Source organism: Salmo trutta, chromosome 12, assembly GCF_901001165.1.
Source record: "Salmo trutta chromosome 12, fSalTru1.1, whole genome shotgun sequence".
Classification (NCBI taxonomy): domain Eukaryota; kingdom Metazoa; phylum Chordata; class Actinopteri; order Salmoniformes; family Salmonidae; genus Salmo; species Salmo trutta.
Window position 1 is genome coordinate 29,356,405 of NC_042968.1, and position 27,970 is coordinate 29,384,374.

At 43.3% G+C, this 27,970-nt stretch overlaps 1 protein-coding gene and 1 long non-coding RNA gene across 2 annotated transcripts; one reads left to right on the forward strand and one right to left on the reverse strand.

The window, feature by feature from the left end:
* Nucleotides 1-907: 907 nt before the first annotated feature.
* Nucleotides 908-2,483, reverse strand: LOC115203310 (uncharacterized). Its single transcript, XR_003880147.1, has 2 exons — nt 2,224-2,483; nt 908-1,103 (listed from the first exon to the last, which is right to left on the reverse strand). It is a non-coding gene; the product is annotated as an uncharacterized LOC115203310 (long non-coding RNA).
* A 116-nt stretch (nt 2,484-2,599) lies between these two features.
* LOC115203309 (72 kDa type IV collagenase) lies at nt 2,600-27,248 on the forward strand. The gene is made up of 13 exons (XM_029767887.1): nt 2,600-2,931; nt 3,378-3,604; nt 4,380-4,528; nt 5,098-5,226; nt 5,429-5,602; nt 6,404-6,577; nt 10,774-10,947; nt 11,180-11,335; nt 11,555-11,681; nt 18,339-18,475; nt 22,648-22,807; nt 23,113-23,222; nt 26,201-27,248. The coding sequence occupies exons 1-13, from the start codon at nt 2,776-2,778 to the stop codon at nt 26,305-26,307; spliced, it is 1,980 nt and encodes a 659-aa protein (XP_029623747.1). The 5' UTR covers nt 2,600-2,775; the 3' UTR covers nt 26,308-27,248.
* The last annotated feature ends 722 nt before the right edge of the window (nt 27,249-27,970 follow it).

Below are 27,970 nucleotides of genomic sequence, written 5' to 3' on the forward strand. Positions count from 1 at the left end.
CTGTATGGAAACAGAGGTAGCAAACATGAGTCAAGAAACACCTATGTCTTTAAACAAAACACATTTTCTAAGTGAGATAATGACAGCAAGCCAAAGTCTATGTTGCCTTGTGTGGTGCCCAATTAAATAGTTCCCCATGATTTTCCTGACTGCACTTCTTTCAGTACATAATGTATTTACACAGCATGACCACCAGATGTCAGCCTTTCACCTCATATTGCATCACACAGAGTTCCGAGATGGAGCATAATCTGGCCCAGACTGAGAGGACCTCCATGTATGCAATGTTGTAGTGGGTTACATCTTATGACTTTCTCTGGTGGTTTCCTTGGTCTACTACAATTTAAATAAATACAATAAATACAAATAAAATTGAAGTAAAGTCCTAATGAAAGGAAAAGATCAAAGCAGAAGCTGCTTGGCGTCTGTTGTTGAGCCATTCGACACATTCAACAAACCGCCATTATGTTGTATAGGCTGCTATACTCTACCATCCCTGTCATACTGAGGAGCCTAAGAACATAGGCCTATTATTGGGCCAATGGGTCCTTGTCCCATCTTCATTAGAGTCCGACTGAAATTGGGTTTGTGGGTCAGATTGAGATTTTTTGGAAGGACAAAATTTACCGATATATCTGCCAATTACAGCAGGAAATTCAAAAGTGCCGTTGTTCCACACTGAGTTCTCTTATATTGCCATCCAAAAGCGCACTTGTCCAAGAAATTGACACATCATGAGAATGGCCACAAGTGTTCAGATAAGAATGAGACTGACATTTTTTGAATATCGGTTATCGGTGGGATTGTCACACTATATCAGCTCTAATCTCCATGACACCACTAGAGATGATGTATTGTCACCATCGTGGTTGAATTATGAAAATGCCTTTGTTTTGCCATAGACTGCTTACTTTCCAAGATGATCATTTATTTTCCATAATACATTTTCCAAGAGCCACATTTTGGAATAAAAAAACAGTCGCACAAAATCAGCACAGAGGCTGTGTGAAGAGATTAAGGGATGATTTACTCTGCATCCATTGGTACCACTGTTCCCCATCAGAGTCCGAACAGCAAAAGGTCCAACAGCAAACTCTCAGAAGCTGTGAAAAAAAGAGCAGAATAAAGTGCATTCCATGACATGTTCACATGGAATTAGTGCTTGATATAGCTAGTGCTTGATGTAGCCTAGTCCATGAGAGCAACATTACTTTTCTTATCATGATTTGAAGCTATACATATTTTTTTAGCTAACACAACATTTAAAAAAATGTGGGTTATGGTAAGATACATTATTAGTAGGCGGTCTAAGCTTGCTAGGGTACATTCTTAGAAAAAGCGTTCCAAAAGGGTTCTTCAGCTGACCCATAGGAGAACCCTTTTCGGTTCCATGTAGAACTCTCTCTGGAAAGAGTTTTTACATGGAACTCAAAAGGGTTCTACCTGGAACCAAAAAGGGTTCTTCAAAGGGTGTTCTTATGGGGACAGCCGAAAAACTCGTTTAGGTTCTAGATAGCACCTTTTTTCTATGAATGAAGTAGTAAGAACACCTAGGCCCAGGATACTAAATGTGCTGTTCTTTGCAGCAACAGGTGTCAGGGAAACATTTTTACTAACGCCTTTTGTAGGCATTTTGCTAACATAATCAGAAACGTCTTAAGAGGGGCGCTGCTCACCTTTTAGCCAGGACAGAACAGGTGAACTCTCAACTTCAGGGCCTGGTTAGAGAGCGCCTTTGCTGAACTCATGTTCCAACTTTTTCAGTGGTTTTAACATTTTGTTAAACTTAACTATTTCTAGCGATATTAGGCTACACACTTTACCATTTCGTTGACACTGTTAAAGTGATTGTTTTGATTCCTTGCCGCAACATTTGTCTCTTTCCTTAATTCATGTCATTATCAGGTGTTTGGTCCTGAGTGGATGAATGCGGTGTATAGGAGCTCATAAACATTTGCTAACACTTCCGCTTTGAACACACCGACATAGTCATTGCATTTTGGTACACCAGAATTAAGTTAATTTCCAATGAAAGCTGCGTTTGCCTTGCAGCATTGCGTTGGATTTATTGAACATATGCGTCAAACTGTATGCGTAGATGGCTTGACAGAAATGGTAGCAGAAGTCTAATGTTGAACTTTTGTTGAATACATATCCAGATGATGCTGCTTACTATTTTGCGCAATGACCCTGTCGGTGTGATCGAAGCGTCACAAGACATACCCTGTAGTCCCGCGGCGGATGGCCTCTGTTCGTCCATAGCCTAGAAAGGCGCTCTCTTTTTTCCTTGTTGAGTTATTTTTATGCTATGACATAGACCTTGGTTACAACTGTGTTCATTGCAATTTATGCTGAATTTTCCCTATCTGTTTGGTTTCATTGTCAATCTATCTACTATTTATGCTGGATTAGTGCATTCATTGTACCCGTTTCAATGTATGCGCAAATACAACGAATAGGCCTAGCCTACAACGCAATGAAAACAGACCACAGAGGCTAGGAATTACGCAGTAAACTCGTAATTGGAACAGGTATCCGGTTACATTTCTCCAACGTTCCCCGATTTGGGGAGACTGCGCAGTCTGTAGCCTACACTTCCCGTGGAAAGCAGCATACAAAAATTGCATGTGTAAGCACAACTGAGTTAGCAGACCTGGGTTGCAGTGCAGAATGTCCCGTTGAGGAGAATATAAAGCAAGAGGACTACATCCAGCCCAGAAGCGTTCTGTTTTCTCCATCCCGATTACATACACAGCGATTCTCCACCGGGGAAAGATGGGGTGCCACACGGCATTTAGCCCTCGACACCTTGTCCTCAAAGTGTTTTTGGTACAGTTAATCGCCTTTCTCCAGAAAACCTCTGCAGCTCCCTCGCCCATTATCAAATTCCCAGGAGACGATAGTCCAAAAACAGACAAAGAAGTGGCTCTGGTAAGTGTTCCTTCAACAACTTTTCATAGTGGGAATGTAATGTGACTTTTGCTTCAAACTACTTTATCGGTTATTTTCAATAAATTCAGGAATAGCGAACTTAAATGCCATTATACCATTTGTGAATTACTTTAAAATGGCAAATCATTCATGAAATTCCTAATGTTTTGGCTTCAGACCTGATAGTTGGATACCCACTGGGTACACACTGGTTGAATCAACATTGTTTCCACGTCATTTCAATGAAATTACATTGAACCAACGTGGAACAGACATTGAATTGACATCTGTGCCCAGTGGGGATGTTTCATTGTGTAATGCACACAAATGTTCATGTATTCATTGATACAGTATGTCTACATGGATGAATGCACTATATAGAATAGGAAGGCATCAGAATAGATCTTATATCAACTCATAGGCTGTTCTTTTATTCCCTTCTGCAGCACTATCTGAACAAGTTCTATGGCTGCCCACAAGACCGATGTAATCTCATGGTGCTGAAGGACACCCTGAAGAAAATGCAGAAGTTCTTCTCGCTACAAGAGACGGGTGAGATTGACCCCAAGACAGTGGAGATCATGAAGAAGCCCCGCTGTGGAGTTCCTGATGTTGCCCAATACAACTTCTTCCACAGGAAACCCAAGTGGCAGCAAAACGCCATCACCTACAGGTCAGTGGTCAAAACATGTTCGTTTGGCCCAAATAGTGTTTTGGTATAGGGAGTTGTGCAATAGGCTTTGAACCCCATGTGCAATAGGGTTGTACTCCATATAACTCCCTATGTTGCTGTGCAATGTGCTGACTGCTGAACTAAGGAAATGACTCCTCCAGCCCCTGCAGCTTGTTTTGGGGAGATGAAAACCTCAACTATGTGCTGCCCACCAACCCAACCACAATCTGCTAACTCCAAGATTCCTGTACAATGTGTGCTTGTTTGATATTTTTAGTTTGAGGTTAAGAAGAGAGTAAACTTCTGTTGTTTACATCAGCCCTTTCTGTGTCCTCATGACCACTCACTTACTGTATGAACCATGGGGAGACTCAGACAGACTCACATAGCAGGGGTTAGTTGCTGGACTCTCTCATGAAGCATTCTAACCACATGAGTCATAGGCAAGGCCTGAAGACTGATGGACTTTTTGTCCAGAAGGGGGGTTTAGGAAAGCTCTGCTCTATTGCTTTTGTCCTGTAAATAGAAGAGTGGTGTGTACAAGCTTTTGTCTTCTGCATTTTGACATAGGTGAATCTCACATTTGAGGGTTTTATATGCTGACATTGGTCCCTCTTCTGCTTGCATTACGTGCATTTCCTCAAGCATACCTAGTCAATCACACAGTAATATTCCATTATGTAAGATGTAAGATGCAGCACATCTTCAGCCAGGGATGAGCTGTTTAATGAGTCTCCTCCTCAGTTTCTTCTCCTCTCTGTGTTCCACCTCTCAGGATTCTAGGCCACTCTCCTGACCTGGACGAGGAGACTATTGATGACGCCTTCTTAAGGGCCTTCAAAGTGTGGAGTGACGTCACCCCACTCAAGTTCACCCGCCTCATGGATGGAGAGGCTGACATCATGATTAACTTTGGCCGCAACGGTACGGTATTACAGAACAGTTTTGACTTTTATATTCTGCTGAATGTACTGTATGAAACGTCAGCAATGCCGGAGGATGAGTAGCCTAGTTAAACCAGACTTAATTCTGCTCTCACCTTCGTTCACACTGGTTTAACCAGGCTACTCATCATCCGGCTATTGTGCAAAAGGGCGGAAGTGGCTGGAAACTAGATTAGATGATGGGTGCTCAGTGCTGCTAATCGTATAGTACCCGTACGCCTGCCTATGTGTGAGTTACTAGTTGCTCTTTCTCTGGGTTCCCTGTGTCTCACATAAAGTCAATATTCTCGTAACGAGGCCAGACCTCAAGTAAGAACATATAGAGGTCACTGTCTGACCGACTTGTGGTCAAAACAAGCCCAGAATGACATGTTTTCATTACATGTCTTCATGGCACCATCCCATACGTGATCTACACTGTTGAAGTTTAACACTAGCTACTTCAGAGACAGTTCTATTCTGAGTTGAATCCATCCAGCAAGGCTGTAATTGTATACTGATCTGTGCCTTGAGTCCTTTTGTTTTAACCCTTGTTATGTGAATCCACAGAGCATGGAGATGGCTACCCCTTCGATGGTAAAGATGGTCTGCTGGCTCATGCCTTCGCTCCTGGACCAGGCACCGGGGGAGACTCCCACTTTGATGACGACGAGCAGTGGACCCTGGGAGAAGGACAAGGTACTGGAGACTGTACTGTCTGAGTTGTAAATAAGAGTTCATCCTGATCTAATATATAAACCTACTTGTTTTTACTTATCACCTATTTATTCATGGTCATACATGCCACGTTTTTACAGCAATTTGCTGAACCACACAGTATCTGATACAGCTCTGTTTGATCATCACCTCTCCCCTCACCCCATCCCCCTCCTCTCCACAGTTGTGAAGGTGAAGTTTGGTAATGCAGAGGGGGAGTTCTGTAAGTTCCCCTTCATGTTTATGGGGAAGGAGTACAACAGCTGTACCAATCAGGGCCGTGATGATGGATTCCTCTGGTGCTCCACCACATACAACTTTGACGACGACGGCAAATACGGTTTCTGTCCCCATGAGTGTGAGTAGGAGCCAACATGGCTGTGTTTTTGTTTTTCCTCTAAAGAGTTCCGGTGAATGTATTGTGCAAAAGAGTTCTAGTATGCGTTTTGATATCTACATGGAGTGTATAAAGTTAAGAGTGTTGCATTCAGCAGTCCCTCAAGGAACGTTTATTGTGGTGTTTTAGCTATAGTTTCTGACGAGGAGTAGACCAGGAGTTACTCCAGGTGAGAGGTTTGTGATTAGTTAGAACAAGCTGTGTTGCTGTTGGACTGGGACCAAGTGGGTGGGAGTCCAATCTGGGAAACTAGTGTTGTTGTCTGGGTCATAAAATACTCCCACTTCTCTGTGTTGCTGGGCCAGATTCATGAAGCTTTTCATCAATCCTTTTGTCTGTCTGTTTGTGTTGCTGTCCATGGTACTGACATTAGGGTATAGACTCACCATAAATGAGCGCAAAGACATATTGATACATATTGGCTTACGGTCGACTCATATGAGACCAACAGTCTTTATGAAACTTCCTAACTGGTTATCCGTTGATCTTGAGTAAATGGCGAACTCAGTGAAGTCTTGTGAAACATTTCTCTTGTTGATAGTTTTATAGACTGTTGATATACTGTAGCAATAAACATTTTAGTCTGGACAGAGTGGATGTGTAACACCCTGACAAAGAATGATTATGCGGTTCAGTTAGCTTAAGATTGAATCTGTGAAATCACTCAAACTCAGGCTCAACGTAACTGCCATGGCATTTTATTAAATTATGGAAACCTACTGTAAACTCTATAGATAATTCCTTCAACTTCCCATGTTACAGTACTCTTCACCCTGGGTGGAAACGCGGACGGAGCTCCCTGTAAGTTCCCCTTCACGTTCCAAGGGGAGAACTATGATGGTTGCACCACTCAGGGGCGTGATGACGGCTACCGCTGGTGTGCTACGACTGAGAACTATGACAATGACAAGTCCTACGGGTTCTGCCCTGAAACAGGTAGGTTCCCAGTTCATACTGCCCAAGCCTGAAGGGGTCTCTCCGTCCATATAGCATACAAGCCTCATCAGCTGTGTTAACCCAAACCGCTAAGGGCACTGATGCATCCAACTGTTGCATGGAAACCTTCATCTGAGGATTATATTGAAATATGTGTGTGCTTCGATTGAAATTGAGCCAGGTTGTGTGTGTGCGTGCTAGCGTGTGTTAGTGGTGCGCGGGTCAGCTGTTTCTTCACCCGCCCACTATTGCTATTAACCCATCCGCAACCGCCCGACTATATGTGATAGTGAAAGTCTGAGGCCCTCACCCAACCCTAACCCGTGAATGTAGAAAATGTGCTATAGGCTACAGTCAAAGACGGCAGAACAATGTTTTGACGGGGGGTACAGGATATTGTTTTTGCCTGATTTAAATATGTGTCTGCTTATAATTTATGACATTTTGGTGAGCTATTTGTTAGCCAACTTGTCTATAATTAGATACATGTGGCTGTCATTATACAGTGCACACATTTTGTTACGTTACAGCCTTATTCAACAATATATATGTTTTACCCCATAATGACAAAGTGAAAACAGGTTTTTAGAATTTTGTGCAAATGTATTAAAAATAAAAATCTGAAATACCTTATTTACATGCACTACTGTTCAAACGTTTGGGGTCACTTAGAAATGTCCTTGTTTTCCATGAAAATAAGTTGCAAAATGAATAGGACATATAGTCAAGGTTATAAATAATGATTTTTAATTGAAATAATAAATGTGTCCTTCAAACTTTGCTTTCGTCAAAGAATCCTCCATTTGCAACAATTACAGCCTTGCAGACCTTTGGCATTCTAGTTGTCAATTTGTTGAGGTAATCTGAAGAGATTTCACCCCATGCTTCCTGAAGCACCTCCCACAAGTTGGATTGGCTTGATGGGCACTTCTTACGTACCATACGGTCAAGCTGCTCCCACAACAGCTCAATAGGGTTGAGATCTGGTGACTGTGCTGACCACTCCATTATAGACATAATACCAGCTGACTGCTTCTTCCCTAAATGGTTCTTACATAGTTTGGTGCTGTGCTTTGGGTCATTGTCCTGTTGTAGGAGGAACTTGGCTCCAATTAAGCGCCGTCCACAGGGTATGGCATGGCGTTGCAAAATAGATAGCCTTCCTTCTTCAAGATCCCTTTTACCCTGTACAAATCTCCCACTTTACCACCACCAAAGCACCCCCAGACCATCACATTGCCTCCACCATGCTTGACAGATGGCGTCAAGCACTCCTCCAGCATCTTTTCATTTTTTCTGCGTCTCACGAATGTTCTTCTTTGTGATCCGAACACCTCAAACTTAGATTTGTCTGTCCATAAGACTTTTTTTCTAAATCTTCCTCTGTCCAGTGTCTGTTCTTTTGCCCATCTTAATCTTTCCTTTTTATTGGCCAGTCTGAGATATGTTTTTTTTCTTTGCAACTCGGAGTCGCCTCTTCACTGTTGACTTTGAGACATGTTTTGCGGGTACTATTTAATGAAGCTGCCAGTTGAGGACTTGTGAGGCGTCTGTTTCTCAAACAAGACACTCTAATGTACTTGTCCTCTTGCTCAGTTGTGCACCGGGGCCTCCCTCTCCTCTTTGTATTCTGGTTAGAGCCAGTTTGCGCTGTTCTGTGAATGGAGTCGTACACAGCGTTGTACGAGATCTTCCGTTATTGGCAGTTTCTGAATAGCCTTCCTTTCTCAGAACAAGAATAGACTGTTTCAGAAGAAAAGGCATTGTTTCTGGACATTTTGAGCCTGTAATTGAACCCACAAATGCTTGGGGGTAAAACAGTTTTTACCCCCAAGCCATAAGACTCCTGAACAGGTAATCAAATGGCTACCTGGACTATTTGCATTGTGTGCCCCCCACCCCTCTTTTACGCTGCTGCTACTCTCTGTTTATCATATATGCATAGTCATATATGCATGTGCCCCCGAACATTGGCTAACCGGGCTGTCTGCATTGTGTCTCGCCACCTGCCAACCCCTCTTTTACACTACTGCTACTCTCTGTTTATCATATATGCCAAGTCACTTTAACCATATCTACATGTACATACTACCTCAATCAGCCCGACTAACCGGTGTCTGTATGTAGCCTTGCTACATTTATAGCCTTGCTACTGTTATAGCCTCGCTACTGTTATTTTTCACTGCTTCTTTAATCAGAACAACAGTTTTCAGCTGTGCTAACATAATTGCAAAAGGTTTTTCTAATGATCAGTTAGCCTTTTAAAATGATAAACTTGGATTAGCTAGTTTCCAGCTACAATAGTCATTTACAACATTAACAATGTCTACGCTGTATTTCTGATCAATTTGATGTTATTTTAATGGACAAAAAAATGTGCTTTTCTTTCAAAAACAAGGACATTTGTAAGTGACCACAAACCTTTGAACGGTCGTGTAAGTATTCAGACCCTTTGCTATGAGACTTGAAATTGAGCTCAAGTGCATCCTGTTTCAAATGACCATCCTTGAGATGTTTCTACAACTTGGAATCCACTTGTGGTAAATTCAGTTGATTGGACATGATTTGGAAAGGCACACACCTGTCTTTATAAGGTCCCACAGTTGACAGTGCATGTCAGAGCAAAAACAAAGCCTTAAGGTCAAAGGAATTGCAAGAAATGCTTAATTCTGCAGGAGTTATTTTTAAGGCTATGTGAGAGGTTATAGACCTACAGTCAGTATCCAGATTTCAGTTTCCATTAACCAATCTTAACAGTAGGCTACAGTTCCCTAGACATGCCATAGGCCTATTTCAAGTCCCGTCTTGTGGCTGTGGAATTGGTGTACTCACAATCATCACACATAAGATAGCCGGTACTGCTATGTTACTGCTAATCCTCTTTTACCACTTTTTCTGGCCCTCCCTCCTATTTATTTTCAATTCTCCTTTCGTAGCTTTTGTCTTATTGAATTGAACTTTGACAATGTCCTTTTATTGCCTCTGTGTATAGACGTGTATAGACGTTCTGCCCATTACAAAAGCATTATTTGGCTTTCTGCCCATTCCTGAAAGCATTATTTGGTGATTGGCGGTGTAGGCTATTTGGCACACGTACAGTTAAGCCCTGAAGCTTAGGCTTATGCACTAATAGCCTAAAATATTGAAAGAAAAACCTCAATGTAACATATGTATGTATGTATGTATGTATGTATGTATGTATGTATGTATGTATGTATGTATGTATGTATGTATGTATGTATGTGTATATATATATATATACATACATACATACATACATACATACATACATACATACATACATACATACATACATACGTTACATTAAGGTTTTTCTATATATATATATATATATATATATATATATAGCACAAGAATTATACATTGATGGATTTTTTAAGGTATTGTTTCTCTTTATTCAACCCGCCCGCCTACCCACCCACCCTTCAGCCACACAATATTTAATGACCCTAAACCCATCCTCCCGGGACTGCGGGTTATGAGTCAACCTGCCCATCACTAGTGTGGGTGCTTGCATTTATTAGTCAAGGTGTGCTGTGCTGATGCCTTCATGTATTGGTGTAGGAGAATGTTATAATGTTCCAGACCTATGGTTTCCAATCTTGCAGCAGCTAGTCTCCTGAATGACTGTAAAAGTATTTTACTGAGTGGCTGCTGGCTGGGGTTATTTTCCATTGTGTCAGTGGGGCTGGCTCAGGGCTTTGGGGTGGGGTAGAGTCGGGAGAGTAAGAGAGCAGGATATGGGGAGAGAGAGAGAGAGACAGAAAGGGAGAGAGAGGGGGGATTTAAGGCTGAGGTTTTCATCTGGTTCTAATTGGTTGGGAATGCTGGCATGCAGTGTAGTCTTGTGTGTGTGTAAGAAGCACTGAATAAGAAACGGGCTGCTTAACAAACTACACAAGCCCAGTGCTGTACCAACCCAGATCCCAGATATAATATTATCATGCAGGAAAAGAAAAGCCACTTTTTGGAGAGTGGTATTTGGTTTTGTTTTGGATATACCGTAGACACAAAATACATCTGATGTCAATGTCATTACAGTCATGGTAGTTTCTCAAGAAAATCCATTTAGCAATTCAACCCAAATCAAGTTGATAACTTTAAGCACTACCTCATCGGCACACAAAGAAAAGTCCATTTGGTCCTGAAATATGTATTTTTGTTCACCCACGCAGCCATGTCCACCGTTGGAGGAAACTCTGAGGGTTCCCCCTGTGTGTTCCCCTTCACGTTCCTTGGAGACACTTATGACAGTTGCACCGCTTCTGGACGTAGCGACGGCAAGATGTGGTGCGCCTCCACCAAGAGCTACGACGATGACCGCAAGTGGGGCTTCTGTCCTGATCAAGGTAAATATGGAATCGATGACCTTTGACATTATGCTTGTTTGTAGGTTGTTTTAGCAGTTTAGTGGACAATGACAATTCATGTTTATTTATTTGAATCATTTGTATTATTATTCTGTTTTATTCATTAATGTATTTAGTCATTCATTGTCTATGCAGAATGAAGGGAAAGTGGCCATCAGGAATGCTTTGAATATGTGTTGCTGTATCTCTCACTCCTATTGGTGTTGTCCAGGCTACAGTCTGTTCCTGGTTGCGGCCCATGAGTTTGGCCATGCCCTGGGCTTGGAGCACTCCCAGGACCCTGGTGCTCTGATGGCCCCCATGTACACCTTCACCAAGAACTTTAGACTGTCCAACGACGACATCAAGGGCATTCAGGAGCTCTATGGTCAGTTTGAAATTCTTATGTACTGCTTATGGGTTATGTATGGGTTATGAAGTCATTATGTAGGTACCTTTTAAATAATTTGTAACCATGACTTCACCCGCCGTTTATAACCAGTGTACTTTGGTGAATGTCCTGCAGGTAACAAATGTATTTCTCCTTGTTGAAGGATATCACTCATCTACTAAATGCTCACCATGTTGCCTCTCCTTTTCCTCTCAGGTGCTGGTACAGACAAGCCTGTGCCTCCCACCCAGGGCCCAGTCACTCCTATGGACATCTGTAATGAACCTGTGGTGTTTGATGCTGTGGCCCAGATCAGAGGAGAGACCTTCTTCTTCAAGGACAGGTAAATGATTTACTGGGGATTCTACAGTATTACTTCTGATCGCCAATGGTTAGAGCAACATTTGACTTGTAGGTAATACACTTTTGTTTGGTCTTCTCAAAAAGCATGTTGCCAATCTGACCACCGATCTGTACACAGAAAACAGACAGAAAGAACATATAACCCGAAAGACTCTTATTTTAGACTCTGTGGTTAGAGTCATTGGAGCTTACCAGAGTCCACAAGTTAGACCTCACAATCCACAACTAAATAATTTCACCACAAACAATGGTTAGTTTAATAGGGGGCTTTGTTTGGTCTCAGAATGAATTATTTTCTCTTGGCAATCAGTTGTTTTGTTTGGGGGTGGTGTTCTCTGTCTGAGCTCTAATGCTTATCCCATACTGTGATAAGTATAAAGTTATGAAACAGCTGGTAATAATAACCACTCTCACAATCCTGTATCAACTATGGTAAACCAAAATGGCTGCCTGTTATTAAGATTGTAAACCAGACCCTACTATACAGTACAGGGTACAGACTTCAACTGGGATTGTCCTATGTAGTGTAGAAAAGGAGAAAAGGAATAGGCTTTCTGTATCTCTCCATCTTACATTATCTGTTGTGGTTCATTCTCAGCTTTCCATGACTCGGTGTACTTTCCCTCTGAAACATGAACTCTTCACCACAACAGATTAATCCTGTCTGGGACAAATTATGTTAGGAACACTTTCAACCCAAACAATAAGCTCTTGCATGCAATCCAAATTACAAAATTGTGACTGAAAAGCAGGTTTAGATTAGACTTCATTGGACATGTATATGTTCCTTCTCAGACATTACCGCCACATCTTTTAGCCTTCAAAGTTTTAAGGTGAGCTTTACTATATATCTGTCATTGCTGAGTTGGAACGGTGTCCAAAGCAAACAAGTAGACATTTTGGACTCAAAAGACTGTAGTCATTCAGCCTGCCTGGCTTTGCCCCCTGAGTCTGGGGCTGGAGGGAAACCACCCTCAAATCCTGCTTTAGTTCATAGAATCCTGCTTTAGTTCATAGAATCCTGCTTTAGTTCATAGAATCCTGCTTTAGTTCATAGAATCCTGCTTTAGTTCATAGAATCCTGCTTTAGTTAAGAGTTAAGTCTTCACTCGCTGTGGTTCACCATGCATTAAGGCTGTTCAGGGAACAGGGACAAACATCATGCTGAAGGCTGTTCTGTGGACTTTAAACTACTGTATAAACAGTGTAGTGTTTGGTTGATGTGTCAACGTAATATTAACTGTTAAAGGATGGAGGACTGCTAATTAAAACCGGAGTCTGGTTTTAACAGTAGAATTTCTCTCAATGGTTAGTTTAGAAATGATTTGACTATGCCTGTAAGTCATATCTTTGATTGGGTTAGTTTGGTTATTTTTTAGGTATATCGTCTGTTGTCTGCTGCTCAAACATCCTAGAGAATCCAAATCCACAAGATATCCAGCCTATGATAAAAACTGGCAGAATACCCATACAGTGATGTGTTGTGGACAAGACACTGGACCTGGGGATTTCTGGAGAGATTCTCCATTTCCTCATCAGCAAGATCATTGTCTCATTCAAAATGATTTGCGGTGTTCTAGTTCTAGATATCACATATACCATGATATCATTAACAATGACACATATTCAATGATAGCTATAATTATGGGGTGTATCTCTCAGATGGAGGGAAATGCCATTACGGAGGGAGTTACGGCTGTAGGATCTTCATTTGAGCCAGTTTGCTACAGTAGGGAAATAATCCTGAAGCAAAAGGAAATGTGAATAATTATGTGGATCATAATTCATGGACATTTTTTGTAGGGGTTGATACATTTTAATTTAGTGCAAATCGAGTCTGAAATGTTCTAAAGTTTGTAATTTCCACTTTAAAACGTGAATAAACTGCTGTGCAGGAAGCTTCTCATCAACAAAAGAGTGATCAAATTAAGATCCTACATCTCAGGTCTTCCCTGTGGCTCAGTTGGTAGAGCATGGTGTTTGCAATGCCAGAATGGTGTGTGCAACGCCAGGGTTGTGGGTTCGATTCCCACGGGGGGCCAATACAACAACAACAACAACAACAAAAAAATGCATGAAATGTATGCATTCACTACTGTAAGTCGCTCTGGATAAGAACGTCTGCTAAATGACTAAAATGTAAATGTAAAATGTATCTCTATGGAGGAGTTACAATAGCAAACCCATAGCTGCATGATATCTGGACTCAGAGGGCCAGTTACGCTGTATCTCAGGTTTCAGTGGTGGGATGACTTTGGTCCCTAGTTATTCATTGTTGGCTCTAGGTCACCAGATGGTTTAGCTATCAGAGCCATGGAGTGAGAAGAGATGGAACAGAGATCGTGAGAGTGAGGAGAGATTCAATATAAAGAGGGAGAGATGGAGACTCAAGTCAATAAGCAAAGATTAGGATAGAGACTACTAAGGTTATTGGCGTTCCGTTTCCTCAGCCAAAAAATTGTTTTCATGGAGCTGTCAAGGTTAATACAAATAGCCTAGGGCCCATTAGGATATTAATTTCTGTGTGCATCGATTTTGTTTTGTTTTTTAGGCTGTAGTGAAATTACAGAGACAGATAAATAGGGAAAGTCACAGACTGGAGGGCAGTCACCAGTCTAGTGGGTCAGTGTAATGTCTGGAGGGCAGTCACCAGTCTAGTGGGTCAGTGTAATGTCTGGAGGGCAGTCACCAGTCTAGTGGGTCAGTGTAATGTCTGGAGGGCAGTCACCAGTCTAGTGGGTCAGTGTAATGTCTGGAGGGCAGTCACCAGTCTAGTGGGTCAGTGTAATGTTTGGAGGGCAGTCACCAGTCTAGTGGGTCAATGTAATGTCTGGAGGGCAGTCACCAGTCTAGTGGGTCAGTGTAATGTCTGGAGTCTGGAGGGCAGTCACCAGTCTAGTGGGTCAGTGTAATGTCTGGAGGGCAGTCACCAGTCTAGTGGGTCAGTGTAATGTCTGGAGGGCAGTCACCAGTCTAGTGGGTCAGTGTAATGTCTGGAGGGCAGTCACCAGTCTAGTGGGTCAGTGTAATGTCTGGAGGGCAGTCACCAGTCTAGTGGGTCAGTGTAATGTCTGGAGGGCAGTCACCAGTCTAGTGGGTCAGTGTAATGTCTGGAGTCTGGAGGGCAGTCACCAGTCTAGTGGGTCAATGTAATGTTTGGAGGGCAGTCACCAGTCTAGTGGGTCAATGTAATGTCTGGAGGGCAGTCACCAGTCTAGTGGGTCAGTGTAATGTCTGGAGGGCAGTCACCAGTCTAGTGGGTCAGTGTAATGTCTGGAGGGCAGTCACCAGTCTAGTGGGTCAGTGTAATGTCTGGAGGGCAGTCACCAGTCTAGTGGGTCAGTGTAATGTCTGGAGGGCAGTCACCAGTCTAGTGGGTCAGTGTAATGTCTGGAGGGCAGTCACCAGTCTAGTGGGTCAGTGTAATGTCTGGAGGGCAGTCACCAGTCTAGTGGGCCAATGTAATGTCTGGAGGGCTACTAGATTGGACACAGTGTGCATCAGTTTAAAAGTGTTGTCACCCAGCTAACACTTTTTTGAGAGCAGATCTCTCTGGTGTAGGTAGAATCCTCTCTCTAATCTCTCTGGTGTAGGTAGAATCCTCTCTCTAATCTCTCTGGTGAAGGTAGAATCCTCTCTCTAATCTCTCTGGTGTAGGTAGAATCCTCTCTCTAATCTCTCTGGTGTAGGTAGAATCCTCTCTCTAATCTCTCTGGTGAAGGTAGAATCCTCTCTCTAATCTCTCTGGTGTAGGTAGAATCCTCTCTCTAATCTCTCTGGTGTAGGTAGAATCCTCTCTCTAATCTCTCTGGTGACGGTAGAATCCTCTCTCTAATCTCTCTGGTGTAGGTAGAATCCTCTCTCTAATCTCTCTGGTGTAGGTAGAATCCTCTCTCTAATCTCTCTGGTGAAGGTAGAATCCTCTCTCTAATCTCTCTGGTGAAGGTAGAATCCTCTCTCTAATCTCTCTGGTGAAGGTAGAATCCTCTCTCTAATCTCTCTGGTGTAGGTAGAATCCTCTCTAATCTCTCTGGTGACGGTAGAATCCTCTCTCTAATCTCTCTGGTGACGGTAGAATCCTCTCTCTAATCTCTCTGGTGTAGGTAGAATCCTCTCTCTAATCTCTCTGGTGACGCTAGAATCCTCTCTCTAATCTCTCTGGTGACGCTAGAATCCTCTCTCTAATCTCTCTGGTGACGCTAGAATCCTCTCTCTAATCTCTCTGGTGACGCTAGAATCCTCTCTCTAATCTCTCTGGTGACGGTAGAATCCTCTCTCTAATCTCTCTGGTGTAGGTAGAATCCTCTCCCTAATCTCTCTGGTGTAGGTAGAATCCTCTCTCTAATCTCTCTGGTGTAGGTAGAATCCTCTCTCTAATCTCTCTGGTGTAGGTAGAATCCTCTCTCTGGTGTAGGTAGAATCCTCTCCCTAATCTCTCTGGTGACGGTAGAATCCTCTCCCTAATCTCTCTGGTGTAGGTAGAATCCTCTCTCTAATCTCTCTGGTGAAGGTAGAATCCTCTCTCTAATCTCTCTGGTGTAGGTAGAATCCTCTCTCTAATCTCTCTGGTGTAGGTAGAATCCTCTCTCTAATCTCTCTGGTGTAGGTAGAATCCTCTCTCTAATCTCTCTGGTGACGGTAGAATCCACTCTCTAATCTCTCTGGTGACGCTAGAATCCTCTCTCTAATCTCTCTGGTGACGCTGGAATCCTCTCTCTAATCTCTCTGGTGACGCTGGAATCCTCTCTCTAATCTCTCTGGTGACGCTAGAATCCTCTCTCTAATCTCTCTGGTGACGCTAGAATCCTCTCTCTAATCTCTCTGGTGTAGGTAGAATCCTCTCTCTGGTGTAGGTAGAATCCTCTCTAATCTCTCTGGTGTACGTAGAATCCTCTCTCTAATCTCTCTGGTGAAGGTAGAATCCTCTCCCTAATCTCTCTGGTGTAGGTAGAATCCTCTCTCTAATCTCTCTGGTGTAGGTAGAATCCTCTCTCTAATCTCTCTGGTGAAGGTAGAATCCTCTCCCTAATCTCTCTGGTGAAGGTAGAATCCTCTCCCTAATCTCTCTGGTGTAGGTAGAATCCTCTCCCTAATCTCTCTGGTGTAGGTAGAATCCTCTCTCTAATCTCTCTGGTGAAGGTAGAATCCTCTCTCTAATCTCTCTGGTGACGGTAGAATCCTCTCTCTAATCTCTCTGGTGACGGTAGAATCCTCTCTCTAATCTCTCTGGTGACGGTAGAATCCTCTCTCTAATCTCTCTGGTGTAGGTAGAATCCTCTCTCTAATCTCTCTGGTGTAGGTAGAATCCTCTCTCTAATCTCTCTGGTGAAGGTAGAATCCTCTCTCTAATCTCTCTGGTGACGCTAGAATCCTCTCTCTAATCTCTCCTGTCTCAGCATGGTGATGGAAAGCAGATCTAGACATGAAGGATGAGTAAGACATCGTGGTGGTCTAACTTCAGTGGAATAATCCACTGAACTGAACCCACGCACACTGTCACTGTTCACTGGCCTAGTGATTAAAAAAAAAAATAATAATAATATTTAACCTTTATTTTACTAGGCAAGTCAGTTAAGGACAAATTCTTATTTACAATGACGGCCTACACCGGCCAAACCTAGACGACGCTGGGACAATTGTGCACCGCCCTACAGGACTCCCAATCACGGCCGGTTTGGCCGGTGTTGAGGTGGACTTGTATGGGATCGAGACTCTGAACGCAGACAGCCCTGCTAGCTAGGTTTCTCTAACCTCTCTGGCTGCATTTCATGCAGGAAGTGTATTACATATGCATCCAGAATGTGACAAGAGTGAGTGAAATGCTGAAATCTCTGTGACCCAGATATAGGATTTCCTGTAATCTCACAATCAGAGGTGGACATGGATTGTCTTCCTGTCTGATTTAGGGTCAGGTTGGCTTGTTTTGTGGGACAAATTCAACATACCTCAACCTTGAATAGATTGCTATAGCAGATCATCATATGACTACTTTGTCTATATCTGCATAGCATTTTATAACCATTAACAGGCTATCTATCTGAGAAATATCTGGCTCTTTGAAAAATAGGTCAATGGAAAAGACTTGGGGAGCTGCTGCTGCTGTTGTTGCTCATGCAGCTGCCTGTTGGAAATCTGGGCAAGATGGGTCTTGTTCCCCTGGCTTCGATAAACACCGGTCCTAACGAGAACCAGATGCTGAATGAATCAGGCTATTGTGGCTTCGCTGCTGAAACTCTCCCTCTCACTCACTGCCCCTCTCTCTCTTTCCCCCTTACTTCCCCCTCTCACATCTCTTACTGCCCTTCACTTTCCCCTCTCCCCTCTCTTTTTCCCTCCTCTCCCCTCTCTCTTTCCCTCTTCCCTCCTCTCCCCTCTCTCTTTCCCTCTTCCCTCCTCTCCCCTCTCTCTTTCCCTCTTCCTTCCTCTCCCCTCTCTTTCCTACTCGCCGCTCTCTTTCCCTCATTCCTCTCCCCTTTCTCGCTGCTTCTCTCCCGTCTCCCCTTCCCCCTTCTCCTCTCTTCCCCACTGCCCTCTACTCTCCCTTCATCTGACCCCCCCCTTTTCTCCCCTCTCTCCTCTCTGTCCCCTCTTACATGATTTGAACCAGTAGGTAACTCCTCTCTGCTCTCTCTATCAGGTTCATATTCAGGTCAACCAACTTCCGGGGCAAGCCTTCAGGTCCCATGCTGGTAGCCACCTACTGGCCTGAGCTCCCTGTCACCATCGACGCTGCCTATGAAAACCCACTGGAGGAGAAGACTGTGTTCTTTGCAGGTAATGTATGTATGGGAGACTGAGTTGTCACCCAACGTTGAGATGCAACGCCTTTGGAAAGTATTCAGACCCCTTGACTTTTTCCACATTTTGTCACGTTACAGCTTTATTCTAAAATGGCTTTTTTTTAAAACACACACTACCCCATAATGACAAAGCGAAAACAGGTTTTTAGATTTTTGGGGAAATTTATTAAAAATAAAAGTATTCAGAACCTTTCTATGAGACTCGAAATTAAGCTCAGGTGCATCCTGTTTATATTGATCATCCTTGAGATGTTTCTACAACTTGATTGGAGTCCACCTGTGGTAAATTAAATTGATTGAAAAACATGAGCGGGCGCACACCCAGAAAAATTGTTTTGTGTGGAGGTGCTGACTAACGGCGAATAAACTATACAAATAAAGAGAGTCGCACACTCCATATATAAACTCCCAGTAATTTATTGGGTAAATCGCCAACGTTTCGGCATCAATGTGCCGTTTCGGACATGATTTGGAAAGGCACAAACCTGTCTATATAAGGTCCCACAGTGGACAGTGCACGTCAGAGCAAAAACCAAGCCATGATGACGAAGGAATTGTCCATAGAGCTCCAAGACAGGATTGTGTCGAGGCACAGATCTGGGGAAGGATACCAAAAAAATTCTGCAGCATTGAAGGTCCCCAAGAACACAGTGGCCTCATCATTCTTAAATGGAAGAGGTTTGGAACCACCAAGACTCTTCCTAGAGCTGACCGCCTGGCCAAACTGAGCAATGGAGGAGAAGGGCCTTGGTCAGGGAGGTGACCAAGAACTCGATAGTCACTCTGACAGAGCTCTAGAGTTCCTCTGTGGAGATGGGAGAACCTTCCAGAAGGACAACCATCTCTGCAGCACTCCACCAATTGTTTAAAAAAATGTTTTACCTTTATTTAACTAGGCAAGTCAGTTAAGAACAAATTCTTATTTTCAATGATGGCCTAAGAACAATTGGTTAACTGCCTTGTTCAGGGGCAGAACGACAGATTTTGTACCTTGTCAGCTCGGGGATTTGATCTTGCAACCTTTCGGTTACTAGTCCAACGGTCTAACCACTAGGCTACGCTGTCGCCCCAATCAGGCCTTTATGGTAGAGTGGTCAGACGGAAGCCACTCCTCAGTAAAAGCCACATGATACCCCGCTTGGAGTTTGCCAAAAGGCACCTAAAGACTCTCAGACCATGAGAAACAAGATTCACTGATCTGATGAAACCAAGATTGAACTCTTTGGCCTGAATGCCAAGCTTCACATCTGGAGGAAACCTGGCACCATCCCTACGGTGAAGCATGGTGGTGGCAGCATCATGCTGTGGGGATGTTTTTCAGCGGCAGGGACTGGGAGACCAGTCAGGATCGTGTCAAATATGAATGGAGCAAAGTACAGAGAGATCCTTGATGAAAACCTGCCCCAGAGTGCTCAGGACCTCAGACTGGGATGAAGAGTCCCCTTCAAACAGGACAACGACCCTTAGCACACAGCCAAGACAACGCAGCAGTGGCTTCAGGACAAGTCTCTGAATGTCCTGTTTTTGCTTTGTCATTATGGGGTATTGTGTGTAGATTGTTGAGGAAAAAACACAATTTAATCAATTTTAGAATAAGGCTGTAACATAACAAAATGTGGAAAAAGTCAAAGGGTCTGAATACTTTCCGATTGCACTGTACATACATACATACATACATACATACATACATACATACATACATACATACATACATACATACATACATACATACATACATACATAATACGGTTGAATATTTTTCCGGTATTTTACAAATGTTCCATCCCAAGAATAAATCACTTTTCTCCCAGGTAACCCGGTAATTTTGTTAAAACCATAAGTGTCATTGAAAAGCATTATAAAGAATATAAATATGTCTGGATTTGATTAGAGCTTTGATCAGCATGAAGATTAAAACCTGATGCTACCTGATCCTGATGAGCCATATATTAAATACATTAATGAGACATATATTACATACATTTAATGAGTCCTACATTAACCATATTTAATGAAGCCAAAACCAAAAAAGGCCCAATAATTGTGCAGGTATCCAATAAATTCCCATTAGTTGCAGCTAGCTATATGCTCTCTTTGGTAGATAAATGAAACTATCTCCCGTAGGCTAATCTTTCTGAGTGTGAACTGTATTACTGTACTGTATTGTATTATACTGTATTATATGGACTGGAATTATGCACATCATTCAAACCATGATAAAGCAGAATAGAACATGCAATTCTGAAGCAGCACATGTGGCCTACGAAGTTAAAGTATAGCCTAGAAATGTAATTTTAATTTTGGAATTTGTAAAATTAGTAGGCTGACGCTTCATTCCTTCCTCGCTTTCAACAGTTAAATGAAATAAGTTTTGTTGTCCTTACCTTCATCATTCTAATGACATCCTTGAATAATATAGGAGCAGAATTAGATGCAGAAGGCTTTCACTTCTCTTCACGAAGATTGAATGGTTATGGGTCTGAATATGTAACTGTTATAGCCTATCACCATCGCGAGTTCGCTCTTATTACCCGTGAGTTCTATTGGCTGCTGTATTTAACATTCAGCAAAAAAAGAGCTTGCGTCCCTTTTTGAATAGTCTACTGGTATAATTGTCTATTGTCCAGCGATCTATTCTAGTCTAGCTTTTCCTGCATGGGACTCCAAGAGCTAAGGAGCTTTTTTAAGGAGGCCAGGGGAGCAGAGGTGCTTGCGTATTGCGCTAGAGACGGAGGCTATAAGTTATAAGCTTATTATGCATAACCCATCATTAATTAGCTAAATATAAGACTAATACTGCATTGAATGTATTACCTGATAGAGGTACGCAAGGACATCTATATATAGGGCTGTATATCAATCTAGAACAGGATGATCTATTTTTAATGGAGTTGATGGAGAGAGAGAGAGACTGCGCGGGCACTGATTTAAAGCAACGATATTCGAGTGACAGGCTGTTTTAAAACTCTGCAGCTGCAATACAAAACATGTTATATCTTTCCAGTTAAAAAACAAGGTGACCTCTGAAAGACAGGTTGAGATGGGTAAGTTAGAGGTGCATTCAGTCTTTATATTACTGAGCATAGACTATGCTGTAGCAAATGTAGGCCTCCCTGTCACAAGAAAAAAAGTTCCCATGATGAGATGATAGGTCTACATGCACTGAACTGCGCTCCGTACTGTGATGGGGTGTCTGTCCCCACCCTGAGCGTTGATTCATCAGGCCGTAGAAAAGCCAAATATAATAAATCATTTAACAATTCCATTTCACGACATGCTGTTCCTCTAAATAATTTATTATAATTTACCGGTTTCTCACTGTTACTGTATTTATCCCGGGAAAAGGGAGTGGTAAATCTCGGTAACCGGTTTCCCACCATTCAACCCTAATACATACATACATACATACATACATACAGTTATGGATGGATGGATGTGAGAGTATGTAGATTAGTTGTCATTCACTGTTGATACCCAGGAGAACAATCCAGAATTACACGCTTGCATATATGCAGTTCATTGTTGTGCTTATTGACTTGATCAGAAAAACTCACAATGACATTTTCATGGCAGTTTCCTCTCTCTATCACCGTTAAACGGCTGTGACAATTTCCAGTAAATAACATCCTATTTCTAAGAAGTTCACCGTTAGGAGAATCATAAGTGTCTTTTAGTATTTCAGTCAAGTATACTGCTAGTATGTGGTTTGGACATTTTGGACTTTAGTACTGTAAGTAGTTATTAGTGGTTTATAATACATGCCATGCATTGTAGAAGCATGCCATTCTCCTTTAGAAAAGCTCCATCTCCTATAAGACCATGAAATCAGAGCTCTTCCTATTTAAGAAGATGAATGCTTGGCCTTGTAGAAGAGAACCATTTCTGTTCCATCCAGCCCTTCAATTGTAAAGCTATGAGTCACATTTCCTCAATCCTTTATCCAGTCCTCCCTAACCACAAGATATGATCAAATGTTAGCCTGGCCCCAGATCTGTTTGTGCTGTCTTGCCAACTCCTATGATCATTGTCTCTCTGTGGCTAATGAAAAGGAAACAGTTTAGAGAAACTCTATCCTCACAAACCCTTCCCTGTGAGCATCTTGACCTGTGCTCATTTGCCATATCTCCCTTCCTCTCTCTCATATAGGAAATGAGATGTGGATCTTCAATGCAGACCAGATAGAGAAAGGCTACCCCAAGAGAATCTCCTCTATAGGCCTGCCCACAGACTTGAAAGGCATTGACGCAGCCTTCTCCTTCGGAAAGAGCCAGAAGACCTACCTGTTTGCTGGAGACCAGTTCTGGAGGTGAGTCACCACAACACAACCCAAAGCCTGTGTCTGGTCCACTCAGGATTGTAACGATGACATCGCTATAGAATTAGAATTACTTTAAAGTCATTCTAATTCTATAGACGTCACTGTGTTGATGTGTTGCTGTGCTGAGCCATGTCTGCTTTTAATGAGAGACCTTAGCTTCCACTGGACTGTTAAAACAGCTCACTCTGCTCTTACCTGACAGACTAACATAGTATCATGTACTTAACATAGTATCATGTACTCATGACTAAACATTGATATCATGGCCTCTGTGTGTTATCATGCCCCTCCAGGTACAATGAAGCCAAGAAGAAGATGGACCCTGGCTTCCCCAAGCTCATCGCTGACTCCTGGAACGGAATCCCAGACGGCATTGACTCTGCCTTTAGTCTGAATGGCATCGGTAAGCATACTAGAATACAATACTGTATAATATATACTTTATTGAACATCACTTAGAGTGACACCACCACACACACAGAGCAGGGGGGATAGAGGTAGAGAGGGGGGGTAGAGAGGGGGAAGAGAGAGGGGGGGAGGGTAGAGGGGGGAGAGATGGATGAGGGAGAGGGGGAGGGATATAGAGAGAGAGACCCACTGGACACAGACGTCTATTCCACTTTGGTTCAATTTAATTTCATTGAACTGACGTGGAAACAATGTTGCTTCAACCAGTGTGTGCCCAGTGGGATATCTACTGAAGAGAGAGAGAGAGAGAGAGAGAGATGTCAACTGGAAGAGAGAGAGGTAGCTGGGGCCTGTGTGAACATGGAGGGAGCACTGCTTCCTGCTTCAGTCTGAGCTGTACCGACACACCACTGGCTGCAGGCTTACATTCCTGGCAGTTAGAACCCAACCTGACCCAGCCAGTCCTCTCATTATGAACTGGCACCTGGCCTTAAAGCTGGAATTCTTAGTGGTGAAACTGCCACGTCTGTTTAGATATTACAACAACAAAGACGTTACATAAAACAACCAAAACTGTTTCATTCCCTCTCACATCATTGCACGCCCGATAGGCAGGAGAGAGAGAGCAAGCAGGAGGAGAGAGAGCAAGCAGGAGGAGAGAGAGCAAGCAGGAGGAGAGAGTGTAAGGAGAGAGAGTAGAGGCAGGAGGAGAGAGAGTAAAGAGAGAGAGAGTAGAGGCAGGAGGAGAGAGAGCAAGCAGGAGGAGAGAGTGTAAGGAGAGAGAGTAGAGGCAGGAGGAGAGAGAGTAAAGAGAGAGAGAGTAGAGGCAGAAGGAGAGAGAGTAAGGAGAGAGAGAGTAGAGGCAGGCGGAGAGAGAGTAGAGGAAGGCGGAGAGAGAGTAGAGGCAGGCGGAGAGAGAGTAGAGGCAGGCGGAGAGAGAGTAAGGATAGATAGTAGAGGAGAGTGCAAGGAGAGAGAGTAGAGGCAGGAGGAGAGTGCAAGGAGAGAGAGTAGAGGCAGGAGGAGAGAGAGTAAGGAGAGATAGTAGAGGCAAGAGGAGAGTGCAAGGAGAGAGAGTAGAGGCAGGAGGAGAGAGAGTAGAGGCAGGAGGAGAGAGAGTAGAGGCAGGAGGAGAGAGTAGAGGCAGGAGGAGAGAGAGTAAGGAGAGAGAGAGTAGAGGCAGGAGGAGAGAGAGTAGAGGCAGGCGGAGAGAGAGTAGAGGCAGGCGGAGAGAGAGTAGAGGCAGGCGGAGAGAGAGTAGAGGCAAGAGGAGAGTGCAAGGAGAGAGGGTAGAGGCAGGCGGAGAGAGTAGAGGCAGGCGGAGAGAGTAGAGGCAGGCGGAGAGAGAGTAGAGGCAGGCGGAGAGAGAGTAGAGGCAAGAGAGAGCAAGGAGAGAGGGTAGAGGCAGGCGGAGAGAGGGTAGAGGCAGGAGGAGAGAGAGTAGAGGCAAGAGAGAGCAAGGAGAGAGGGTAGAGGCAGGCGGAGAGAGGGTAGAGGCAGGCGGAGAGAGGGTAGAGGCAGGCGGAGAGAGAGTAGAGGCAGGAGAGAGAGAGAGTAAGGAGAGATAGTAGAGGCAAGAGGAGAGTGCAAGGAGAGAGAGTAGAGGCAGGAGGAGAGAGAGTAAGGAGAGATAGTAGAGGCAAGAGGAGAGTGCAAGGAGAGAGAGTAGAGGCAGGAGGAGAGAGAGTAGAGGCAGGAGGAGAGAGTAGAGGCAGGAGGAGAGAGTAGAGGCAGGAGGAGAGAGTAGAGGCAGGAGGAGAGAGAGTAGAGGCAGGAGGAGAGAGAGTAGAGGCAGGAGGAGAGAGAGTAGAGGCAGGAGGAGAGAGAGTAGAGGCAGGAGGAGAGAGAGTAAGGAGAGATAGGAGAGAGAGTAAGGAGAGAGAGAGAGAGTAGAGGCAGGAGGAGAGAGAGTAGAGGCAGGCGGAGAGAGAGTAGAGGCAGGCGGAGAGAGAGTAGAGGCAGGCGGAGAGAGAGTAGAGGCAGGCGGAGAGAGAGTAGAGGCAGGCGGAGAGAGAGTAGAGGCAAGAGGAGTGAGCAAGGAGAGAGGGTAGAGGCAGGCGGAGAGAGAGTAGAGGCAGGCGGAGAGAGAGTAGAGGCAGGCGGAGAGAGAGTAGAGGCAGGAGGAGAGAGAGTAGAGGCAAGAGGAGAGAGCAAGGAGAGAGGGTAGAGGCAGGCGGAGAGAGAGTAGAGGCAGGCGGAGAGAGAGTAGAGGCAGGCGGAGAGAGAGTAGAGGCAGGCGGAGAGAGAGTAGAGGCAGGAGGAGAGAGAGTAGAGGCAAGAGGAGAGAGCAAGGAGAGAGGGTAGAGGCAGGCGGAGAGAGAGTAGAGGCAGGCGGAGAGAGAGTAGAGGCAGGCGGAGAGAGAGTAGAGGCAGGCGGAGAGAGAGTAGAGGCAGGAGGAGAGAGAGTAGAGGCAGGAGGAGAGAGAGTAGAGAGGCAGGAGGAGAGAGAGTAGAGAGGCAGGAGGAGAGAGAGTAGAGAGGCAGGAGGAGAGAGAGTAAGGAGAGATAGTAGAGAGCAAGCAGCGAGAGTAGTATAACACAGGAGGTAAATCTTAGTCTATGGCAGTTAACCAGGGTTTTTTTATATCCTTGCTTCTGACACACATATACTATACATCACACACCGCGCTTCCCTACTAAGAAACAGTGTTTGATAGAGCCAGCCTGTGCTGCTTCACAGAGGTACCTCTGTCTTCATTCTAATTAGCCTGAGCTCCTCCACCGCTGATTCCTGATTGGGTGTTTTTACTGAGGAGACGAGTGACATCATCATGTCCTCTTCCTCTGGCTGAGACAATAGTGTGTTATACTAAGATATAAGCTTCTAGGGGACATATTTTACACTAGCTCAAATTTTCCTTTCTAGTGTGTAAGGCCTCGTGGCTTGCTCAAGGTGAAATTAATGTATATTTGATGCACTGAATGTGATGATTTTTATGTACCTTGTCTCGTCATAATGTTTGTGTTTTCCAGATTACACCTACTTCTTCAAAGGTGCCCACTACTTCAAAATGGATGACAGTAGCCTGAAGATCGTCAAACTGGGCGAGATTACAAAGGACTGGCTGGGTTGTCACTAAGCAACAGTGAGACGCATAGACATTGGCAAAGCTCTCAGCGGACTGATTCCCCCCATCCCTATCCAACCAGCCTTTCCTGCACCCTAGCCTAGAAACTAATGACACCTTCTAACACACAGTGGGACCATCTACACAGGCTGAACATAGGCAACAGGATTTTGTATTATATTACGGTGTGATATTATCAGTTTATGTGTTATGATGATGCAGATTTACTTTGATCTCTTTAGCCCGTTGTTTGTTATTAGAAACTCAGACATCAGGTATGTCCACACTACATAGAGACAGGCAGTGTTGTACTGGAAGATATTCTCCTATATAAATGTAGCTTCACCTGAGCAGTATTGCATCATCTGAAGAATGAATGCTGTCTATATTTACTGCTATGTCTGCAATCTAGAGAGTACATGATACTGCAATAGAATGAGAAATAGTCAATAGTAATTTCAGTGTTGTGGAATACATTTGAAAATATGAATTTGCACAATATGTCTGGACAGATAATGGTGCTTATAGAAAATGCTTATTTGCATGATCCTATATTTGATATGCAGTTTTTCTACATTCTGTTCAGACTATTTTCAGAAGTAAGTACTTATAGACATACCTTATTCTTCATATAAGGCTAGCACTTTGTATTAGACTATACAGGGGTACTGCACAAATATGGAGACCAAATTCTCTATTTTGTAGGATCTGTCTATTGTTTCACTGATGGTACAGGGAGATGAAAGGCACAGGCTGCCTAGAGACTGTATCTGGTTTGTTGTTGCATGATGGAGTCATGACAAGAGAAGTACCACAGAAGTATTGTGTAATAATCTTTTTGTATTGTTGTTTTGATACTAGTCATTTTGTTTTGATTCATATGCTTTTTTATAATACTTTGTGCAATGTGTCATTCTCTGTCTGTAAAATAATAAAGATGGATGGTCAATACATGTTATGTGTGTGTGTGAGTGTGAGAGAGAGAGAAAAGCCCTTGAAGTTTCTTACCAGATAGGACTATGTCACACTAGATAGGACTATGCCTTTCTGTAGCCCACTAGCACACAATTTGTAATCAGTAAATGAATAGTTTATAAATAGGTGTAGTTCTAAAATGTTTTTTCTCAAGTACACTTCATACTGTATATTTGTATTCAGGTCCTTGTTGAGCCATTCTGAGGGCCCTTACATACAGTACAGTACCTCTGTGGTCAATGTAAATGCCATATTTGACTAACAGGTGACATCTTGTGGATGGATGAAGGTCTGAAAAACACTTTGTTGTGGTTTTTATCATTGAGCAGAGCATTTTTACATTTACATTTACGTCATTTAGCGGACGCTCTTATCCAGAGCGACTTACAGTAGTGAATGCATACATTTCATACAATTTCATACATTTTTTTTTTTCTGTGCTGGCCCCCATGTCATCACGACAGCCATAGTATGCCTTTGCCCTTGAGATATGACTTAGTTCATTTCAAATGAACAACAATTTGACCCCAATCGCTAAGCTGTGAAAAGAAACCTCAATGACTATTCTTATCCTTCTATGGGTATTTCTGTGTTTTCTTTTCTTTAGGCCCTATATCTATTGAATGCCACCCTAATGTACATTAACTAATCTTGTAAAGTTGCTTCAAAATTATACATTTTGTAATTCAACATGAATATT

Excerpts from the sequence above, each read along its gene's own strand:
- LOC115203309 (XM_029767887.1), top strand. The coding sequence starts at position 2,776 with ATGGGGTGCCACACGGCATTTAGCCCTCGACACCTTGTCCTCAAAGTG. Across the intron at positions 4,529-5,097 it reads GATTAACTTTGGCCGCAACG|AGCATGGAGATGGCTACCCC; the intron begins GTACGGTATTAC and ends GTGAATCCACAG. Across the intron at positions 23,223-26,200 it reads CTTTAGTCTGAATGGCATCG|ATTACACCTACTTCTTCAAA; the intron begins GTAAGCATACTA and ends TGTGTTTTCCAG.